At 38.3% G+C, this 15,770-nt stretch overlaps 1 protein-coding gene across 1 annotated transcript in view; it reads left to right on the forward strand.

Annotated features, from left to right (window-relative positions):
- The window catches only part of CLVS1 (clavesin 1), a 98,134-nt gene that overhangs the window by 22,172 nt on the left and 60,192 nt on the right, over positions 1 to 15,770 (forward strand). The window contains exon 3 of the mRNA XM_021555646.4: positions 11,721 to 11,895. Within this exon, the coding sequence (XP_021411321.1) occupies positions 11,721 to 11,895 (175 nt within the window). The remainder of the gene's footprint in view (positions 1 to 11,720; positions 11,896 to 15,770) is intronic.

Here is a 15,770-nt window from a genome sequence, read left to right on the forward strand (position 1 = left end):
ATATAACATTATTATTCCAAGGCAAGACTACATTGTGCCTGTAACCCTAATCTGTACCCTGCTGGGAATTGCTGGCATGTGCCATAAAACTGCACTGGCTTCAGGGGAATAAGAATATCAGGCTGGGCTTCTTTTGTCTATTACCATACACCCAATGCAATGCTCCACAATTCTATTTCTGTTGTCTTTGGGATCTCAGCTGAAGCAGTTATTACCCACTATTGCTGTTAGCATGTTACACCAAGGTCTACCCTATCCCATTCAAGAAAAATCCTTCATGCCTCTAGACTATAGAATTAGAAATTTTAGTTAAAAGGCAGATTTTTCAGAAACTAAGGTTTCAGAAATTTAAGGTTTCAAATCTAGATACTGAACTATAAGTAAAGTTTTGATTAATTTCTTCAGGTAGATTGACAGACCTTTTTCCCTTTTTCTCTTTTTCTCTTTTTCTCTTTTTCTCTTTTTCTCTTTTTCTCTTTTTCTCTTTTTCTCTTTTTCTCTTTTTCTCTTTCTCTCTTTTTTTTTTTATTTTTCCTTTTTTTTTTTAACAATGGAAAAATAATGTACTAAACCTCTGCATTCACATAAATTGAAGTACTCAAAAATTAGGAATAATGGTCCTAGAGTTTTAAAATAAGTTTAATTTTCCCTTTTATGATTATCTAGAATCATACTTTAAAAATTGATTCTAGCTTATTTTGTCCACTGAACCTGCAGAAAAGGCATTTTGAAAACCCCTGCGACCCTGGCAAGTTCTAATTTTCAATTTGCAGCCTGAATTTTAAGATTTTAGTTCCATAATTGTTTCACCTACTTTGAGAAGGCCAGTCTCAGCACAGTTGTAATTCTAAATGAGCTGGGCCAGTAACATTAATTTGTTCAGGTTGCTGCTTTGGAAAAATTTCAGGAGAGTTATGCTAGGCTCACATCTTTTCCCTTTGTCCTTCAATTCTCTCAGGAAACTGTAATTTGCAACTTGAAGGCCAACCAAACACCCCCAAACCCCCAACCCATTCCAAAGGACTATTTTTTTCAAAGGAACCTTGCACATCCCAGGAATACTCACATCCTCATTTTCACAACATCAAGTGGTTGTAGCCATCTCCGGATCTCAACATTTTTTGTTTCCTCAAACCCAACCATTTCTACCTAAGTGGTAGAAAATTCCACAAAAAAAAGATTTTTAGCTTTTGTTAGGCTTTAGGTTTGCTCTATTGCTGCCATCCACACAAAAATACCCTCAGTGAAAGGCTTGGAACACCACATAGAGCAGCACTATAATATTTGGTTTCTGTATTCAGTGATTCCCCTTCAAAAAGAGCAATTGCTGCCAGATCCCAACTCACCAGAGATGAGTGATTATTTGTGCTGCCTACGGAATTACATTCCTAAAGTTTCCACTGCAACGTTGTATGGTTGAGACTGACGTTGTCATTCCATAATTTTAATTTTCTACCAGCTACTTATAAAATTCATTCAGTTATCATATTTTGTTGATTGACATATTGGGGAATCAGGTGTCCTTGGAATCCAGATCTCCCACAGCAACTTCTGTCAGCTGTTGTCCACATAGGATATTGGCTACCCAATGAAACCTGGGGCAAACCTGGAGAATGTGAGTAAAAAGACATACCTTTATTTAAATTTCACTGGTGACAAATCACCAGCCTCTTCACTGCTGGTTGCTATTTTTATCTTGCTAAAGTTTCTGTAATGTCTGCAGTCTTCTACAGAAGTGGTTTATTTTATCTTTCTGTGGAGAAAAAATGAATCTGCTTTTAAAGGGGGAATGGTTTTTGCTATTCATTCCTTCACTTTCTTCAATGAAGTTGTGTGAAATATGATCCACTCAAAAGTAGCTAGAGTGAAAATGCTCATTTTTCTTGAGCTTCCTGGCGCTGTGTATCCTTTTCAGCATAACTGTGGAAAGTGGTTTCTTTGTGGCTGGCAGCACCATGATTCTATACACTTTTATCAGTCTTTATTACATTAATCTACACAGTTTCATTTTTTTTCCTGGTCCTTCTCTCCTGTTCACTCAAATCATGATAACGAGTTTTCAACATTGTTTCTGCAGAGACATGCAGTAATTTTTTTCTAGACTGCTCTCTTATGAATCTTTATTGCATCTGTTTCGAGTTCCCCAGTGATTATTTCTACATCAATAATATCAAGTTCCACCATCTTGTCAGCTATATCAAACTTGCTTATTGTTCCAGTGGGAAACTTCTATGATATATAATACTTGACACAATTTTTCATTTATTTATAAGAAATTATTAGAATATTTTCATGTCTGTCTTTTATGTGCCCTGAAGGGCTCCAACGAAAACAAATTATAAGCCTTATTGTGACTGACATGAGTTCTGTACATGTTTCTAATATCTGCTACTTTCACTGCCCAGATTTAAGTACAGGCATAAGCCAAGTATATGCTCTTTGCCTGATTTAACAGCCAGTTGAGATGCTTACTAATATATATTTGCATTTCTACTTTCTACCACTTCTTCTCATGTCCCAGTAACCTCTTACCCAATATCTCTCAAGAGATGGATTTTTCGAGGCTTTCTGGGATGAGTAACCAGGTGCTGTTTGAATGTCCACAAACATTAATATGACTTTTGTCATTCTGAACACAGCACTCTCAAAATATGTGCATTGGTGAGCAGTTATTTGATTTTTAACTTTATTATTTGATCTATTCATCATTGAAGTCTGCTGTAAGAGTGACTGTTTGCAAGCAAAGGGAGAATTAGATCATTTTCTTGGAATTCTTTAATGTAAAATGTGCAAATATGCCATTTGGTTATCTAATAAAAGATCTTCCTGTGAACTTTTTATTATTTTTTTAAATACAGCTGAAGTTTCATTTTACAAATAAAAGGGCTTCTGATACTTTAGACAGAGAGTAGGATTTGCAAGTAGCAAAATTTTGTTATCATAGCACCCAGTAGTAACCTTTTCACAGAAAAGTGAGGTGAATGGTGGTGTGACAAAAAGTAAATGAAAGGTCATAGAGGTTAGTGAGGAATAGCAAACATTGTAGAAAACTCTTGAATGACCTAGAAAAGCAGCATTATTGTGCAAAGAAGTCAAAATATTGGATTTTAATATGTGGCCACATCTGATATGGAAATCCTTTACTCTGTCTTAACTCTATGCACTTTTTTCTGGATTTTCAATTAAGTTTAACCTTTTAAGAAAAGTATTGTGTTGTTGTGGACACCATAATTAAGAAATGTACTTACTGTGCAGTGGTGGTCAGAAAAGTTAATAGTTAGGCTGCATTAAGAATGAGATGGAAAACAAATAGGAAAAGGTAATTATTTTATGGATGCTGATATTCCAAACTCACCCTGAATGTGAAATTCACTTTATACTGTATTATTTCAAAAAGAAGGGGATGTAAAAAATACAACTATTTGACGAAAGAAAAAGAAATGCCAATGAAAAGCATTAATTACTGTTATAAACAAGTGAGGTGATTGCATCAAGAGAGAACAAAAAGTTCAGGTCTATTTCAGGTGGGAAGGTGTTGAAGATGCAGAGGAAATATAACTAGATGGGACATAGTAGAATCACACAGAGAAAACATGATGTCAGGAAACTGAATCTGTGATGCCATTTGTACCTTCCAACAACAAAGCAAAACAGCTGTATAATTGCGTTCAGCCATTAAACAGGAGCTTCATAAAGTTCAAAAGAAAATCCCTTCCCTTTCTGTAATGAAAAATTAACTTGTGAAATGCAATGGTGCAAGAAATTGAGCAAATAGCTTAGTGTGATGCAAGGATGCAAGAGGGAATAAGAAAAGGCTATGTAATCACACAGAGTAAAATAAACAGCAGAGGTCATCAATCCTAATGATTCTGGCCATAGACGTTCATGTGCCAGCCATTTGTTTTGTTCATTGTTACTACAGCTGTGCTTTGAGGAAACCATCACAGCATTGGAGGGATCACCATAGGAGATCAAAAACTACCTCCCAAACAGGATCCTGATCTGTGTGATACCCCAAGTGATCTCCTAAATTCCTAGCAGTGGAGGCCACTAACCTGAAACCACTGCAGATGCCTGGCTCTGTTCAGGCTGGAATAAACTCTTTGTCTCTCTTCCCCACTCTCCTTGCAGGGACACTGCCTTTGGGAATAGCCAGGCAAATTACAGCAGTGGCTCTGTCAAACTGATTTATTGATTGCACTTAGGGGTTGTAGTGTAGGGCGTTTGATAATTTCCACAATATCATAACACACTCCCTGTGATTGTCACTTATTCTTTCCCAACAGAGAAATTTACATAGTGTGCAAGCATGACATGGCCTGCGTACTAAAAAGGTGAGAAAATCACAAATGTGTGTCTCAGAAATACTTAATTCCTAAATGAATAAACCAAACTCACAGCCAGAGAAACATTTTTATTGCACTTGAGGTTGAATTCTGGTCTTTTCTGTCAGCAGCAGGCTGCTGAGCAGAGTTGTACACTGCTCATGGGAGGCCAGCCAAGCCCTGCTGCATCCATCCACAAGAGCTCCTTAGGATCAGTCAAAGAACTTGTGCTGTGATAGGTTGCAATCAGTTGCCTGCTCTGTTTGGGATCAAGTTTCTGGAGAACTCTGGGAGGGATTTTTTTAAGTCTTGGGAGTGTAAAAATTGTGTGCTTTATCTTGGACTCATCCTCTGCTAAATGGTGTGACACTTCTGTGGGCTGAGGCAAAGGGAAGAACAGGCAGCAGCTTCCCTCGGATGGAAGCTGGCATCATTTCTATCATTAATCTGAAGAGCCCCACCCCCAGAAATCCTCCCAAAACTCAGGGTCTGTGAAGGTCCCTGTTTGTCAGCCAAATCACATGTAAGAAAGGGTCCTTGCTCAGTCACATTAACGTCAGGGACAAAGTACTCATTTGGTAAGGGTGCCTGCAATATGAATGAGTGCATGTAGGAGGAGGCTCCTGGCACAGACTTGAATGCAGAGTGCAATTCGTGGGCTATTGGTTGCTATGGAGTCCAACTGAAGTGGAAACTGACAGCAAAAAAAAAAAAAAAATCCCTCATAATAATTTTATATACAAGAACCTCTAGCAGAAACATAACAAGGGAACATTTTTATATCTTCAAGGAAGTCACTGAGAGGCAATTTTTGCATAATAAAAAGAAAAAAAGAACTGCAATTTTTTTTTGCTCAGGCTTGTACATTTCCTCTTCCCTGGCTGTGGCATAGGCTCCCAGCTCATTCTAAGCAGGAATTCAAAGCCAGCCAGATATCTGTGTGTGAATGGCCTTCATTCAGTTATAAACTAAGCCATGCATTTCTAATATTAGAAATGTGAAATACAGATCAGCTTAGTCTGTGCTATTCTTTCCAACACCCAATGCATTGCTGGACTAAACACTTCTGAAGAAAAAAACACCTTTTCCTTTTCTGAAAAAAAGAACACCTATCTATCCAGTCTGTTGTCATGGATGTAAAGTTACTTCTGAATTTTATTTATAGAATGACACAGATGCTGTGGGGAAAAACTTGCTATATTTTCATTACAAAATAGGGGAGATGCTTGTTTGAAGATGACATACTGAGCAACCAAAGATAGCTACACTGGATGTGACAGAAGAATTAATTTGGAGCTCTGACATTAACTTAATGCAACCCATGTTTTACTCAGTGGGAGTTTCCTGTGCATGTATTCTGTTTTGACAGGGAAATGAAAAAAAAACGTAATTTAGCTTGGGCATGACAAAGAAGGGTTTGGTGCCCCACAAAATAAGAAAATTGCCCTTATATTTTTTGTGTAATAATTTTTCCAGTTTGCATGTCAGTGAATTACTCATATTTCTTTCAGTTAACAAGTTTATATGGCTTTGAATTATTCCATTAAGAAAGTTACCTACAGCAGGTCAAAATATTCATTGTGAACATTTGCTGTTAATGCAACACATTTCCTTGAATTGCAGGCAAGCCTTGCTAATTTCTGCACATACATGTGCCATTCAGACCTCAGACAGAGACAAACCCTCTTCAGTGCATGGCTCAGTTGTGAGCTTCTCTGTTTGACTTCATCTTCTCTAGTACAGAATTAATCAAGTGAGCCACCATGTTAATTTGTAATTCTTAATTGTGAACTAATTTTTCCTGATTATTCTTTAAGTCAAGGGCTGCCCTGAATCGTGCATGGTTCATATGAGAGACCTTTCCTTACCAAAAGTGATAAGCTGTGAAGATCAGGTCTTGCAGCACCTAGAGTGATTGTCATTTCCCTCTGATGTCAGACAGGCAGGGTAGTTACTCAGGATCATGAATTTGAATCAAGACATGTATCCTCAAGGTCTGTGTGTTAATAATTTCTGGTACTGATTTTAGTAGGGGTAAGGTTTAATTCTCTAAAATAAATATGCACATAAAAAACCACAGATGTTTTCCAAGAATACAACAATGGAAGTTGGGGGCTCTCTTATCATTACTTCATGAGCAGAAAGGAGAATTTAATCTGATTAAATAAATGACTTCATATGACTTACAAACAGCTTTTCAAAGGCCACTGTTGACTGGATTCCAGGGGCTTTGTTTTATTCATATTTTATGAATAACATACCTCGGCTGTGATTTGGAACAATTAAAAATGTGCCTTCCTGGGTTGTCCTTGTCTACCTACATGGGTCTGCTGTAATGCTCATGTCTCCCTTTCTAAGCTTTTCATAGACTCATGGAATCATTTAGGCTGGAAAAGTCCTTTAAGATCATCAAGTCCAGCTGTTGACCCAACTCTGCCAAGTCCACCACTAAACCATACCCCTTAGTGCCACATCTACATGTCTTCTCAGTGAAAAAGCTCCTCCTAATATCTAATAAAAACCTCTCCTGGAACAAATTAAGGTCTCTTGTTCTGTCACATGTCACCTGAGAGAAGAGACCAACGCTCATCTTGACACCACTTTTCAGGCAGTTGTAGAGAGTGGTAAGATCTCCCAAGAACCTCCTTTTCTCCAGGCTAAACACCTTCAGCTCCCTCAGCCACTCCTCACAAGATCTGTGGTTCAGACACTTCACCAGTGCCATTACCCTTCTGTAGACCTGCTCCACACCTCAGTGTCCTTCTAGTGAGGGACACAAAACTAAACATAGGATTTGACATGCAACCAGCTTCTTGAACTTGGACTAGCTCAAATAATTTGGGGCAACATGAAGATGTGTTTCTGGTCCTTCTTCCTGCTTCCCCTTCTGTATTTTACTCTCACTGATAATCCTTCTTGCAGGGCAGTGTCAGCTCTCCCCACTTAGAAGCCAAATATGCATTTTTGTTCTCTTGGTGATTTTTTGTGTATGGAGGGAACAAAGTAAGATATGGTCTCTTACTTGATTTGTATCTATGCCATGTTTGCAACTTGCCAAATGTAATGGAGCTTTTAATACTAATAATACTAAAAAATACCTTTTTAGTATTAGAGAAGAGAGGCTCTTACTTCATATTAACTTAGGGATATTAAGCTGAATTATCTGCAACTGCCAAGATAACGGCACTGGTCCAAATTGTTTAGTCTGCTGTCTTGTCAGGATTTGTAGTGACTGTTTTTGCTTACTACCAGACAATATTAATGGCTTCAGCTGCCAGTACTTCTGTACATTTGTACATTTAACTAGCTGAATAATCCAATTAATTTCACTAGCATGCCTGTGCTTAGTTTTTCAGGAGTAATGTCAAAAGATTTACTGATGCTATCTTCTCCAAAATATATCACTTTCTTTCAGTATGTCTTAGTTGACCCCTTATTTTCCAACAGTGCCTCAGCTTTGTTATCCATGTATCTCCTCAAAATGACTGGTGCCAGATAGATGCAAATAGAGCATTTAATTTCCTTGCAATGTCTTTATCCCCTTTAATTGTTCCCATTGCACCCTAGTACTCCACTGAGCCTTCTGGTTCTCTCACAGCCTGCTTACACCTCTTATAATTAAGTAATTTCTTCTTATTTATTTTCATGCTATGCCTTTGGCTAATCTCCCCACCAAATCCCTCAGCTAAATCATCTTCATTTTTTTGTGTTACATTATTGTTCCTTACCACTAGCTTATTCTGGGCTAACTTCCCATTTTCCAAAGGGTATTTGAAAAGTCTCTTTTGTGGTACCTTTCCATTCATCCAAGGCAGATAGGCACACTCCCTCTCTCCTCCTTTTTCTCTTTCTGGGGCTGGTGCAAATCTTTTGTAACTCATTAGTGGCTCCATGCTGAATCCTTACAGGACCTTACACATTTCCCTTTGTGCAATTGTAATTTATTTCACATTTTTTTCTGTGTGAGAAGGTTAAACTGGTGAGGAGGGGAGTTGGAGGAGGGGAAGGGAACATTAAGCAAAGGAACAAAAGTGATGGAGTAATAAAAAGTGGTTCTGTGTTCATGCATAGAAAATGATTTGGATGCAAATCAGTCACACAGCTGAATGATTTGTCTCAAAGCCCCAAGACTAGAGAGCAGAGGGCTTAAGACTCAAGTGGCACTTTCTGATTTCTATCCAGCCTCTGCATTCACAGAATAGTGTGTTTGCAAACAACCCACCTGCAGGACTTATATGCTGCTTTCATGTCTCCCTGTACTCATCAGAAAAACATCTTTGTGTTCACTCTGAGTTATTTCCTATACTATACCATGTCTTTAAATTGCAAAGACATAGAGAAAGGAGGGATGTAGGCAGGGACAGCCAGATTAGTTGCAAACTAAGAAAATTGAGTGCCATATCTCTCAGGTAAATAATTTCTACTGGAAGTATAGGAAAGTAGAGGTGAGTAACTCCTCAATAAATTGACAATTTATGTAGACATTCAGACAAAGACTGGAATTCCGCAGCACAAAATCCGAGGGGAAGATTTTGCACTGAAATATTTCCATTGTATTTAGAGCTTGAGTGGATTACAGAAGATGTTTTGTATCCACCGTTTCCAGACAGTCCCACTGGAATCATTACACAGACTTTAAAATCATCAGTGCTATCAGGATCATGAATATTAGTTTGAATGTACTCTTAAGATGACTTCTTCCCCCACATGAAGAATAAAACCTTCCTTTGTCACAATGTGTCCATGTTTTCACATCTTTGTTGATAAAAAACATCCAGTTCATTCTAGGTTTTGCAGCTGTGGGATTGAGGTCATGATTATTCCGTCTTCCCCAATGTAGTCAGTCAATGATATAATTTTGAATTGATGCCAACAAGAGTGCAAAGAAGGCTGACATGTGTGTGAGGGCACCTTTGGAGCCACTGCACATGTCTGGGAGTTTCCATGGAGCAGTTCTTGTAGAAGGCTGACCACCCTGAAAGAGGATGCTGGGATAGTGTAGGATATATTACATAGATATGGTTTAGGGATATGTCCTGGTTTAGGGCAAATTTGTTAAGAAAATTCCAAATGGTTCCTCTAGAAAGCAGATTCAAGCTGTCCTTCCCCTAACTTGTTTAGAGAAAGATTTTCTTGGAGAAAAGTGGAAAAAATCCCTGTTTATTTAACAAGCAAAGTATTCACATGCATAAAAAATGAATAATGTTAAAAATAGAACCTCTTGCTGTTCTGAAGAGATGACAAATTCAGAGAGTCCTTTTGTGGGCTCTGTAAGTTGGCTCACTCAGTCTCCATCAGTCCCTCCAGCACTGGAAATGTCCCAGGCCCCTGTGGGCCACAGGTGAGAGCTCCCAGTGTTCTTCTGGGTTTTCAGTTCAGAGCAGGTTTGAACAGTTCCAAGAAAAAGAAAAAAAAACACAGTCCAGGGAACTTCACTGCCTCAGCTAGCTAAAAACTAACTAAAAATCAAAGGAGAGATCTCTCCCACTGTCCATCCATGCTGCAGACAAAACAGAATGTGGAGGAGTGAGTGCAGTTCTGAAAACAAACTCTACAATTCCTTTCTCCCTCTTTGCTCTTGGAACAAATCTTAAAGGTGCATAACTTAATATCCAGCGTAAACAGAACAGATAACTGAGGATACAAGCATTATAAAGTCACCCTAGGACAGGTTATATTTGGGGTTTTTCACCAAGTATGGTTATCTGATGCTGCTGCTTGGAAGTCATCACCATTTCAGCTAAGCAGTAGGTAGTATATTACAGTTTTTCAAAATAAATTTAGACTTAAAGTACGTGCCAATTGCCAATCCAATCAGTATGCTTTCACCTGACATTGCTAAGGAAATACTCCTTCTTTTAGCTGTTTAGCAGAGCTTCCCTATAAGAATTGAAAAGGTCAAGGTTGTCCTGTAACTGTAAATTAGGGAGGAGTGACTTGGTATGCAGCAAGAACAATATTAGGTGTCTTTAAGCTCAATAAGCTCAATTTATTGCCCCAATACTTCAGAGAATCTTCTAATTTTTGCAGAAAGGCAGAGTGCAGAACCAGCTTTTACAAGGGATCAGGTCTTTAGAGAAGGAACGTATATTTCCACCCAAAACCTATTGAGAGAAAACAGAAAGAATCAGAGGACACTTCACCATTTACTTTTAATAGAAATTTAACATGTGTTGATTTCATTCAGGGGTAGAGACCTATGGTAGAGAAATTTGTTTTGACTGCACATATGTTTTTTTCTCTCAGGCAGAATTTGAAACAATACTCTTGAAGGTTTGGGAAGATTTGTTTTAAATTGATGAAAGCAGCAGAAAATAACTAAATTAAAATCTCCATGGGAGAACATGGTATGAATCTTCCTTGTAAAGGACCTCAGGACTCAAGAAAACTTGAGAATTATGCTGAGGTAAAGCAGATTGCACTAGCAATATATTACAATTTCATTTTACACAAGGTTAAGCCACACTTTGTGAAGCTTTGTTTGTTGCTCTCGAATAGAATGTATTGTTTGTAAATCATCATAATGAGAAGGACAGAAGAGGAGAGCACCTAATTCAGCTTACTTGGGTATAAGTATAGACTCGTCATTAAAGTATCCAAGTCTTGCTTTTGTGAAATGGAAGTAGTAAGGAAATGGAAGTAGTGAGCGAACCCAGGCTTCCCAGAGCAGACTCTCACATTAAAGAAAACATTTCAGCACTTTCTTCTCTCTCTTTTACTCTTTATATGCTTCACGCCCTCCAAGGTTTTGAATTATTCTCCCAGACCTGAGGGAAGCCTTGTGGCCAGCCTACTGTAGCTGATAATTAATAAAGAGCTCTCATTGTGAGTGTATGTAGCCATTTTTCATGTTGCATTTGGTTTGCAAAAATAAGAAAACTTTCAAACTGTATTGTGTAAAGCCTTGGATCATTCTCTACACTCAAGCAGGAAGGCACAGAATGTAGTTGCATGATATCTTTTCTATTAATATTGTACTGATTTATTTCCCTTTCTGAAAATAAGGGAAACAAAAATCTGGTAAGAAGAAGAGAGACAAACTGGTAAGGTATATCCAAATGAGAAAGGATTTAAATTGATAGCTTGATTTTTTTCATTTCATCACAGATAAATAATTTCTCAATGCAGCTTAGTTAAAATCCATTGCATGGACTGCTAGCAAAATTCAGGAGATCTCATTCAGTGTTTATTTTATCCATCAGTGAGCAGGATTTATCACACCAAGCAGTTTTGGAGCAGAAGCTCTTTAACGACACCTCTGAAACAACCCTTTTTCAGATATTTCTACCAGAATAAATACCTGTCCCTCACTCATGCCCCACCCATAGCAAAACTGAGTATCTTGAGATTTGAAGAAACTGCAGCCATTGATTTTTTTTTCTGCTTTTGCTTTAGGAACTCCTTTATAGATATCCTTCGGGCTATTCTACTTTCCTTGGAAGTGCTCATTGAAGATCAGGAGCTTCAGATAAATGGCTTCATTCTAATTATAGACTGGAGCAACTTCTCCTTCAAGCAAGCCTCCAAGCTTACACCATCTATCCTCAAACTGGCCATTGAAGGGTTACAGGTAGGTGGAGGGTAACACATGTACCTGCAACCTTTATTGCTGCAGACAGTGATTTTGCTTCATTAGGCCCTGGGCAAAGTGAAGGGAGGAGAAAATAATCCAGAATGCTTTAATGTTCCATCCACTTGCTGCATAGATTGATTTTCAGACATCTAGTTTTGTCTGTCTTTCACTTTTATTTCAGCTGTAAATCAATGTAGCCAGTACGTGTGTTACTTACCACAGCATTAAGAAGGAGGGTTAAAGATTTGCAGTTTAATCCATGAGAGAATTCAGGGGAATTAGAATCCACCAGTGTCTGCCTTCTGGAGTGTGCAGTCCACATGCAAGCACATGTGTATGCAGAGGGAGGGTAGCAGGAGATGAGAGCAGCTCCCTCGGCAGATGGAAGAGTGCTGCTGTGTTTATGGGGATGCGTTTGAGTAGGATGGAAATGAGGAAGAGGAGGGACAGGCTCCCTGTTGTAACCTCATTCTGACTGCCTTCATTTGTCACACAGCATCCTGTTACTTTGTGGTTCGGACTGTTGAGGGGCTGCACATCCACTTGGTGCTTGCAGATAAACAGGACCAAGCTAAAACCATATGCTGTTACAGGGTTGGGTGGGAAGTGAGGACAAGGCAGCTGGGGTCTGATAGGCCAACCTGAGGATGAGGATAAACTATGGTGCTTAGAAAGCACTTCAGCCCCTTCCACTAAAGTCCAAGCCCATCTCTGGTGTTAGACCTGAGAAGGATTTTTTACATAACCTTACTATTTTGAGGGCATTTGATAAAATCCAAGGGCTGTTTAAGTTGGAAAGAGAGCTGGAAATCACTTTGTCTGACTCCCTGCTCAAAGCAAGAATGACTTCAGTCTTCTACCAGCTTGCTTAAGGACCATGTTTTCATGCAGCTACATATTTAAAAGAAGAGATAAGTAATTGTTTTTTTCTTGCTTAGTACTTACCAGATATCCTGTTGTCATAAACACCTCAAGAAAAATTCTCTCTGGTGTGTTCATTTTTATTTTAACTTACATACCAGAAGGAACAATTTGTTAAACTAATTTTTTGACTATCAAATTATCTACAAGTAGATAATGATTGTGTCTGCTTTGTTTTATTATTCAAAAATGAGGTAGAAAAATCTGCCAGCAGTTTTAAGCCTGTGTTTCCCTTTGTGAAGAATTTTCATCTATTCTAACAAATTATAAAGTCAAGCTGTGCAATTAATCCTTAAGAAAATACCTTATTTTCTCCTGCAGATACTATCACTTCATACAGAGTAACATTCTCTGGTTCAAAAAAACTTCTAGTCAGAAGGAAGATAAAGCCAAGTGATATTCATAAGTAAATAAAATTCTAGCAAAATATCTTTGTGCCTGTCCAAATTTAGCTTTTCCACCTATTCAGTATGAGGCCAGTCCAGCCTTTATCCCATCCAATTTCTGGCCATGGCACTGCCAAGTTGTATGCCTCCAGTTTGTTTGCATTTGTCAGCAGAAAAACTGGAAGTACTGAAGCCTGGGAGTACCAAAGTTGATTTTATAATTCTGTCATTATCCTGACATCCTGTGCTGTGCAATTGAAGGAGGCTGCCTTACCCAAGCATGCATGTGCATTTTGTTTTCTATTTGAAGTTGAGTTATTGTTGTCTTCTCTAGGATTAGTAAAAATGACTCTCTCTGAAAGTACAAACTGGGATAACGTGTCCTAAACTTAGCTAACCACTGGCTTTGTGAGTAGTAGGAGTAGTAGAAGTTGTGAATGCTGCATTCCTTTTCACCAGTTTTAGAAGCAAGACATTCATGCTTATAAAGCACATATTTAGTATACAATGATGTTGGAGGCTTTTTAGTTTGGGGGGGTGGGGGGGTTTGGCTCTCACCGTTGCTGTCAAAGTCCCTTCATTGAGATTTTGTTCTATTATTATTTTAAAAGAACTAGTTCCATCCTAATGTAAAATTTATGTGAAATGTAGTTGAAATGCAGACAAGACCTACATACTTTAGAAAGAGTCCCTGCATTGGTGGTCACTGAAAGTAAAAAAGTTAGGTCCTGCTCCTATGAGATGATGATGCCCAGAAATAAAAGCAGGCAGATTACATGGCTATCTCAGTCCTCCTTTCTGTGAAGAGATTTTGGGTTATATTAAGTCCTGTGTAAGTCTAATTAAGTAGATGGAAGGAAAATGTTTCTCTCCTTACAATTTCTCTGAACCCATATGTTGCTATTTGTGCCAGGAACTTTCAGCCTCTCCCTATGTAATGGCAATTTCAATGCCATAGTGGAAACATTTTCCTATAGTTTTTTTATACTGTCATTCAGTGTCTCAGACCATCAAGTTCTGAAATATACAATTACTTTTAAAAATGTCTTTGTAGCACCTAAGCCATCTCTGATTAACAAGCTCTGATGTTTTAGCACAAGGCAATTGCCACTGTATGCTTTGAGCTCATGCTGTACTCCTTCCTAGACCTTACAGATATGTTGAATTTTAACGCATTAAACACAAGATTTTCGTGTGGATGGAAAGGTGGAGAAAGAGATGTGTGTAAAATAAATCTATTTTGCCAATAAATTAGTGAGTTTTCACTTCTAATCTTCATTCTTTTACTGTGAACAGCTTTACCCCTTCACAGAATGTTTTTCTTTCTGCTTTCTTTGTCTGTGAAACCACAGTTCCTTGTGCATCATGCTGAGCTTACAATTATCTTATGATAGTAGACAAAATTTAATTGTGGCTAAAGTTAACCAGAGACCAATCTTTTGGCACTTTACATAACAGAATAGAAGCATCAGAGTCCAACAGCAAAGGTCAGAAACCCATGTAACACTAGTGATGCAGGTGAAGCATGTAAGAAATGGTCACAGTACACAGGATGTTTGCTACTGACCACTGCAGTCAAAGCCTCTAATAATCCTGGAAACCAAGGCTGAAGTGTTACAATGAACACAGCCTTCATGTCCAGTGAAGCCCAGACATTTTCTTAATTTATGGCTGGTTGGTTTCTGCTCTGAGAATGTAGTTGGTTGGCCCCCAGACAGGACTTCTGATTTTGTGGTACACCAATGAGTATAAAGAAACAGTCTCTGTTCCTGCCTTATCCAGCACCAGAGCTATGTACTGCAGTTTGTGTATGTGCATGCACATAGCAATTTAAAAATTCCCCCAGCCAATACTCTGAATTGAAATGCAATAACTTCCAAATAGCATCCAGAAATCTTCCAAAACCTTCAAAACAGCAGAAGGTTTGACCTTGCCTGCCATTTCTTTGCTGAAAGCCAAGACGGAAGGCCATGGTCTGCCAAGACCAAGCTGAGTGCCTTATGATGCAAATCACCAAATTGGATTCAAAACTGACCTGAAGATAGGTTTGCACTCCAGAGTACCTAGCACTGCCTTACCAAACAGGTAATGTGCCCCAAGGTTGTCTCAAGGTAGAAAAACAAGAAACAGGGTGAATGGTTATTGCCCAGATGTATTCTTTCTTTGATAGTTGTGTCACACAGCTGTACTCAAATGTGATTACAGTGACTCTGAAGAAATAAACCATATTCCTACTTTGTGACAATGATGAATCACTTCAGGAATGATCTTTAGAGTTCAATAGGGTTTTGATTCAAATTTCACAATCATTGCATTGAGCAGCAGTAACAAGAGGGAACAACTGAGATCTGCAAACAGGAATTTGACTCCAGAGTTTCATGGGCAATAACTTGACAGAAGATTTGACAAACAAAGGACATTAGGAGAACAATTAAATTTCTTTAAATTACCTTCAGTTTAGCATAATCCAGCAAAAAATTTCAAGCTGGTATTTCTGTGAGAAGAGGAAAAATGAACGAAAATCAATGATGCTTGACTTAAGAACACTTTGATGAGATACTAGTA

Source organism: Lonchura striata, chromosome 2, assembly GCF_050655825.1.
Source record: "Lonchura striata isolate lonStrDom1 chromosome 2, ASM5065582v1, whole genome shotgun sequence".
NCBI classification, from domain to species: Eukaryota; Metazoa; Chordata; class Aves; order Passeriformes; family Estrildidae; genus Lonchura; species Lonchura striata.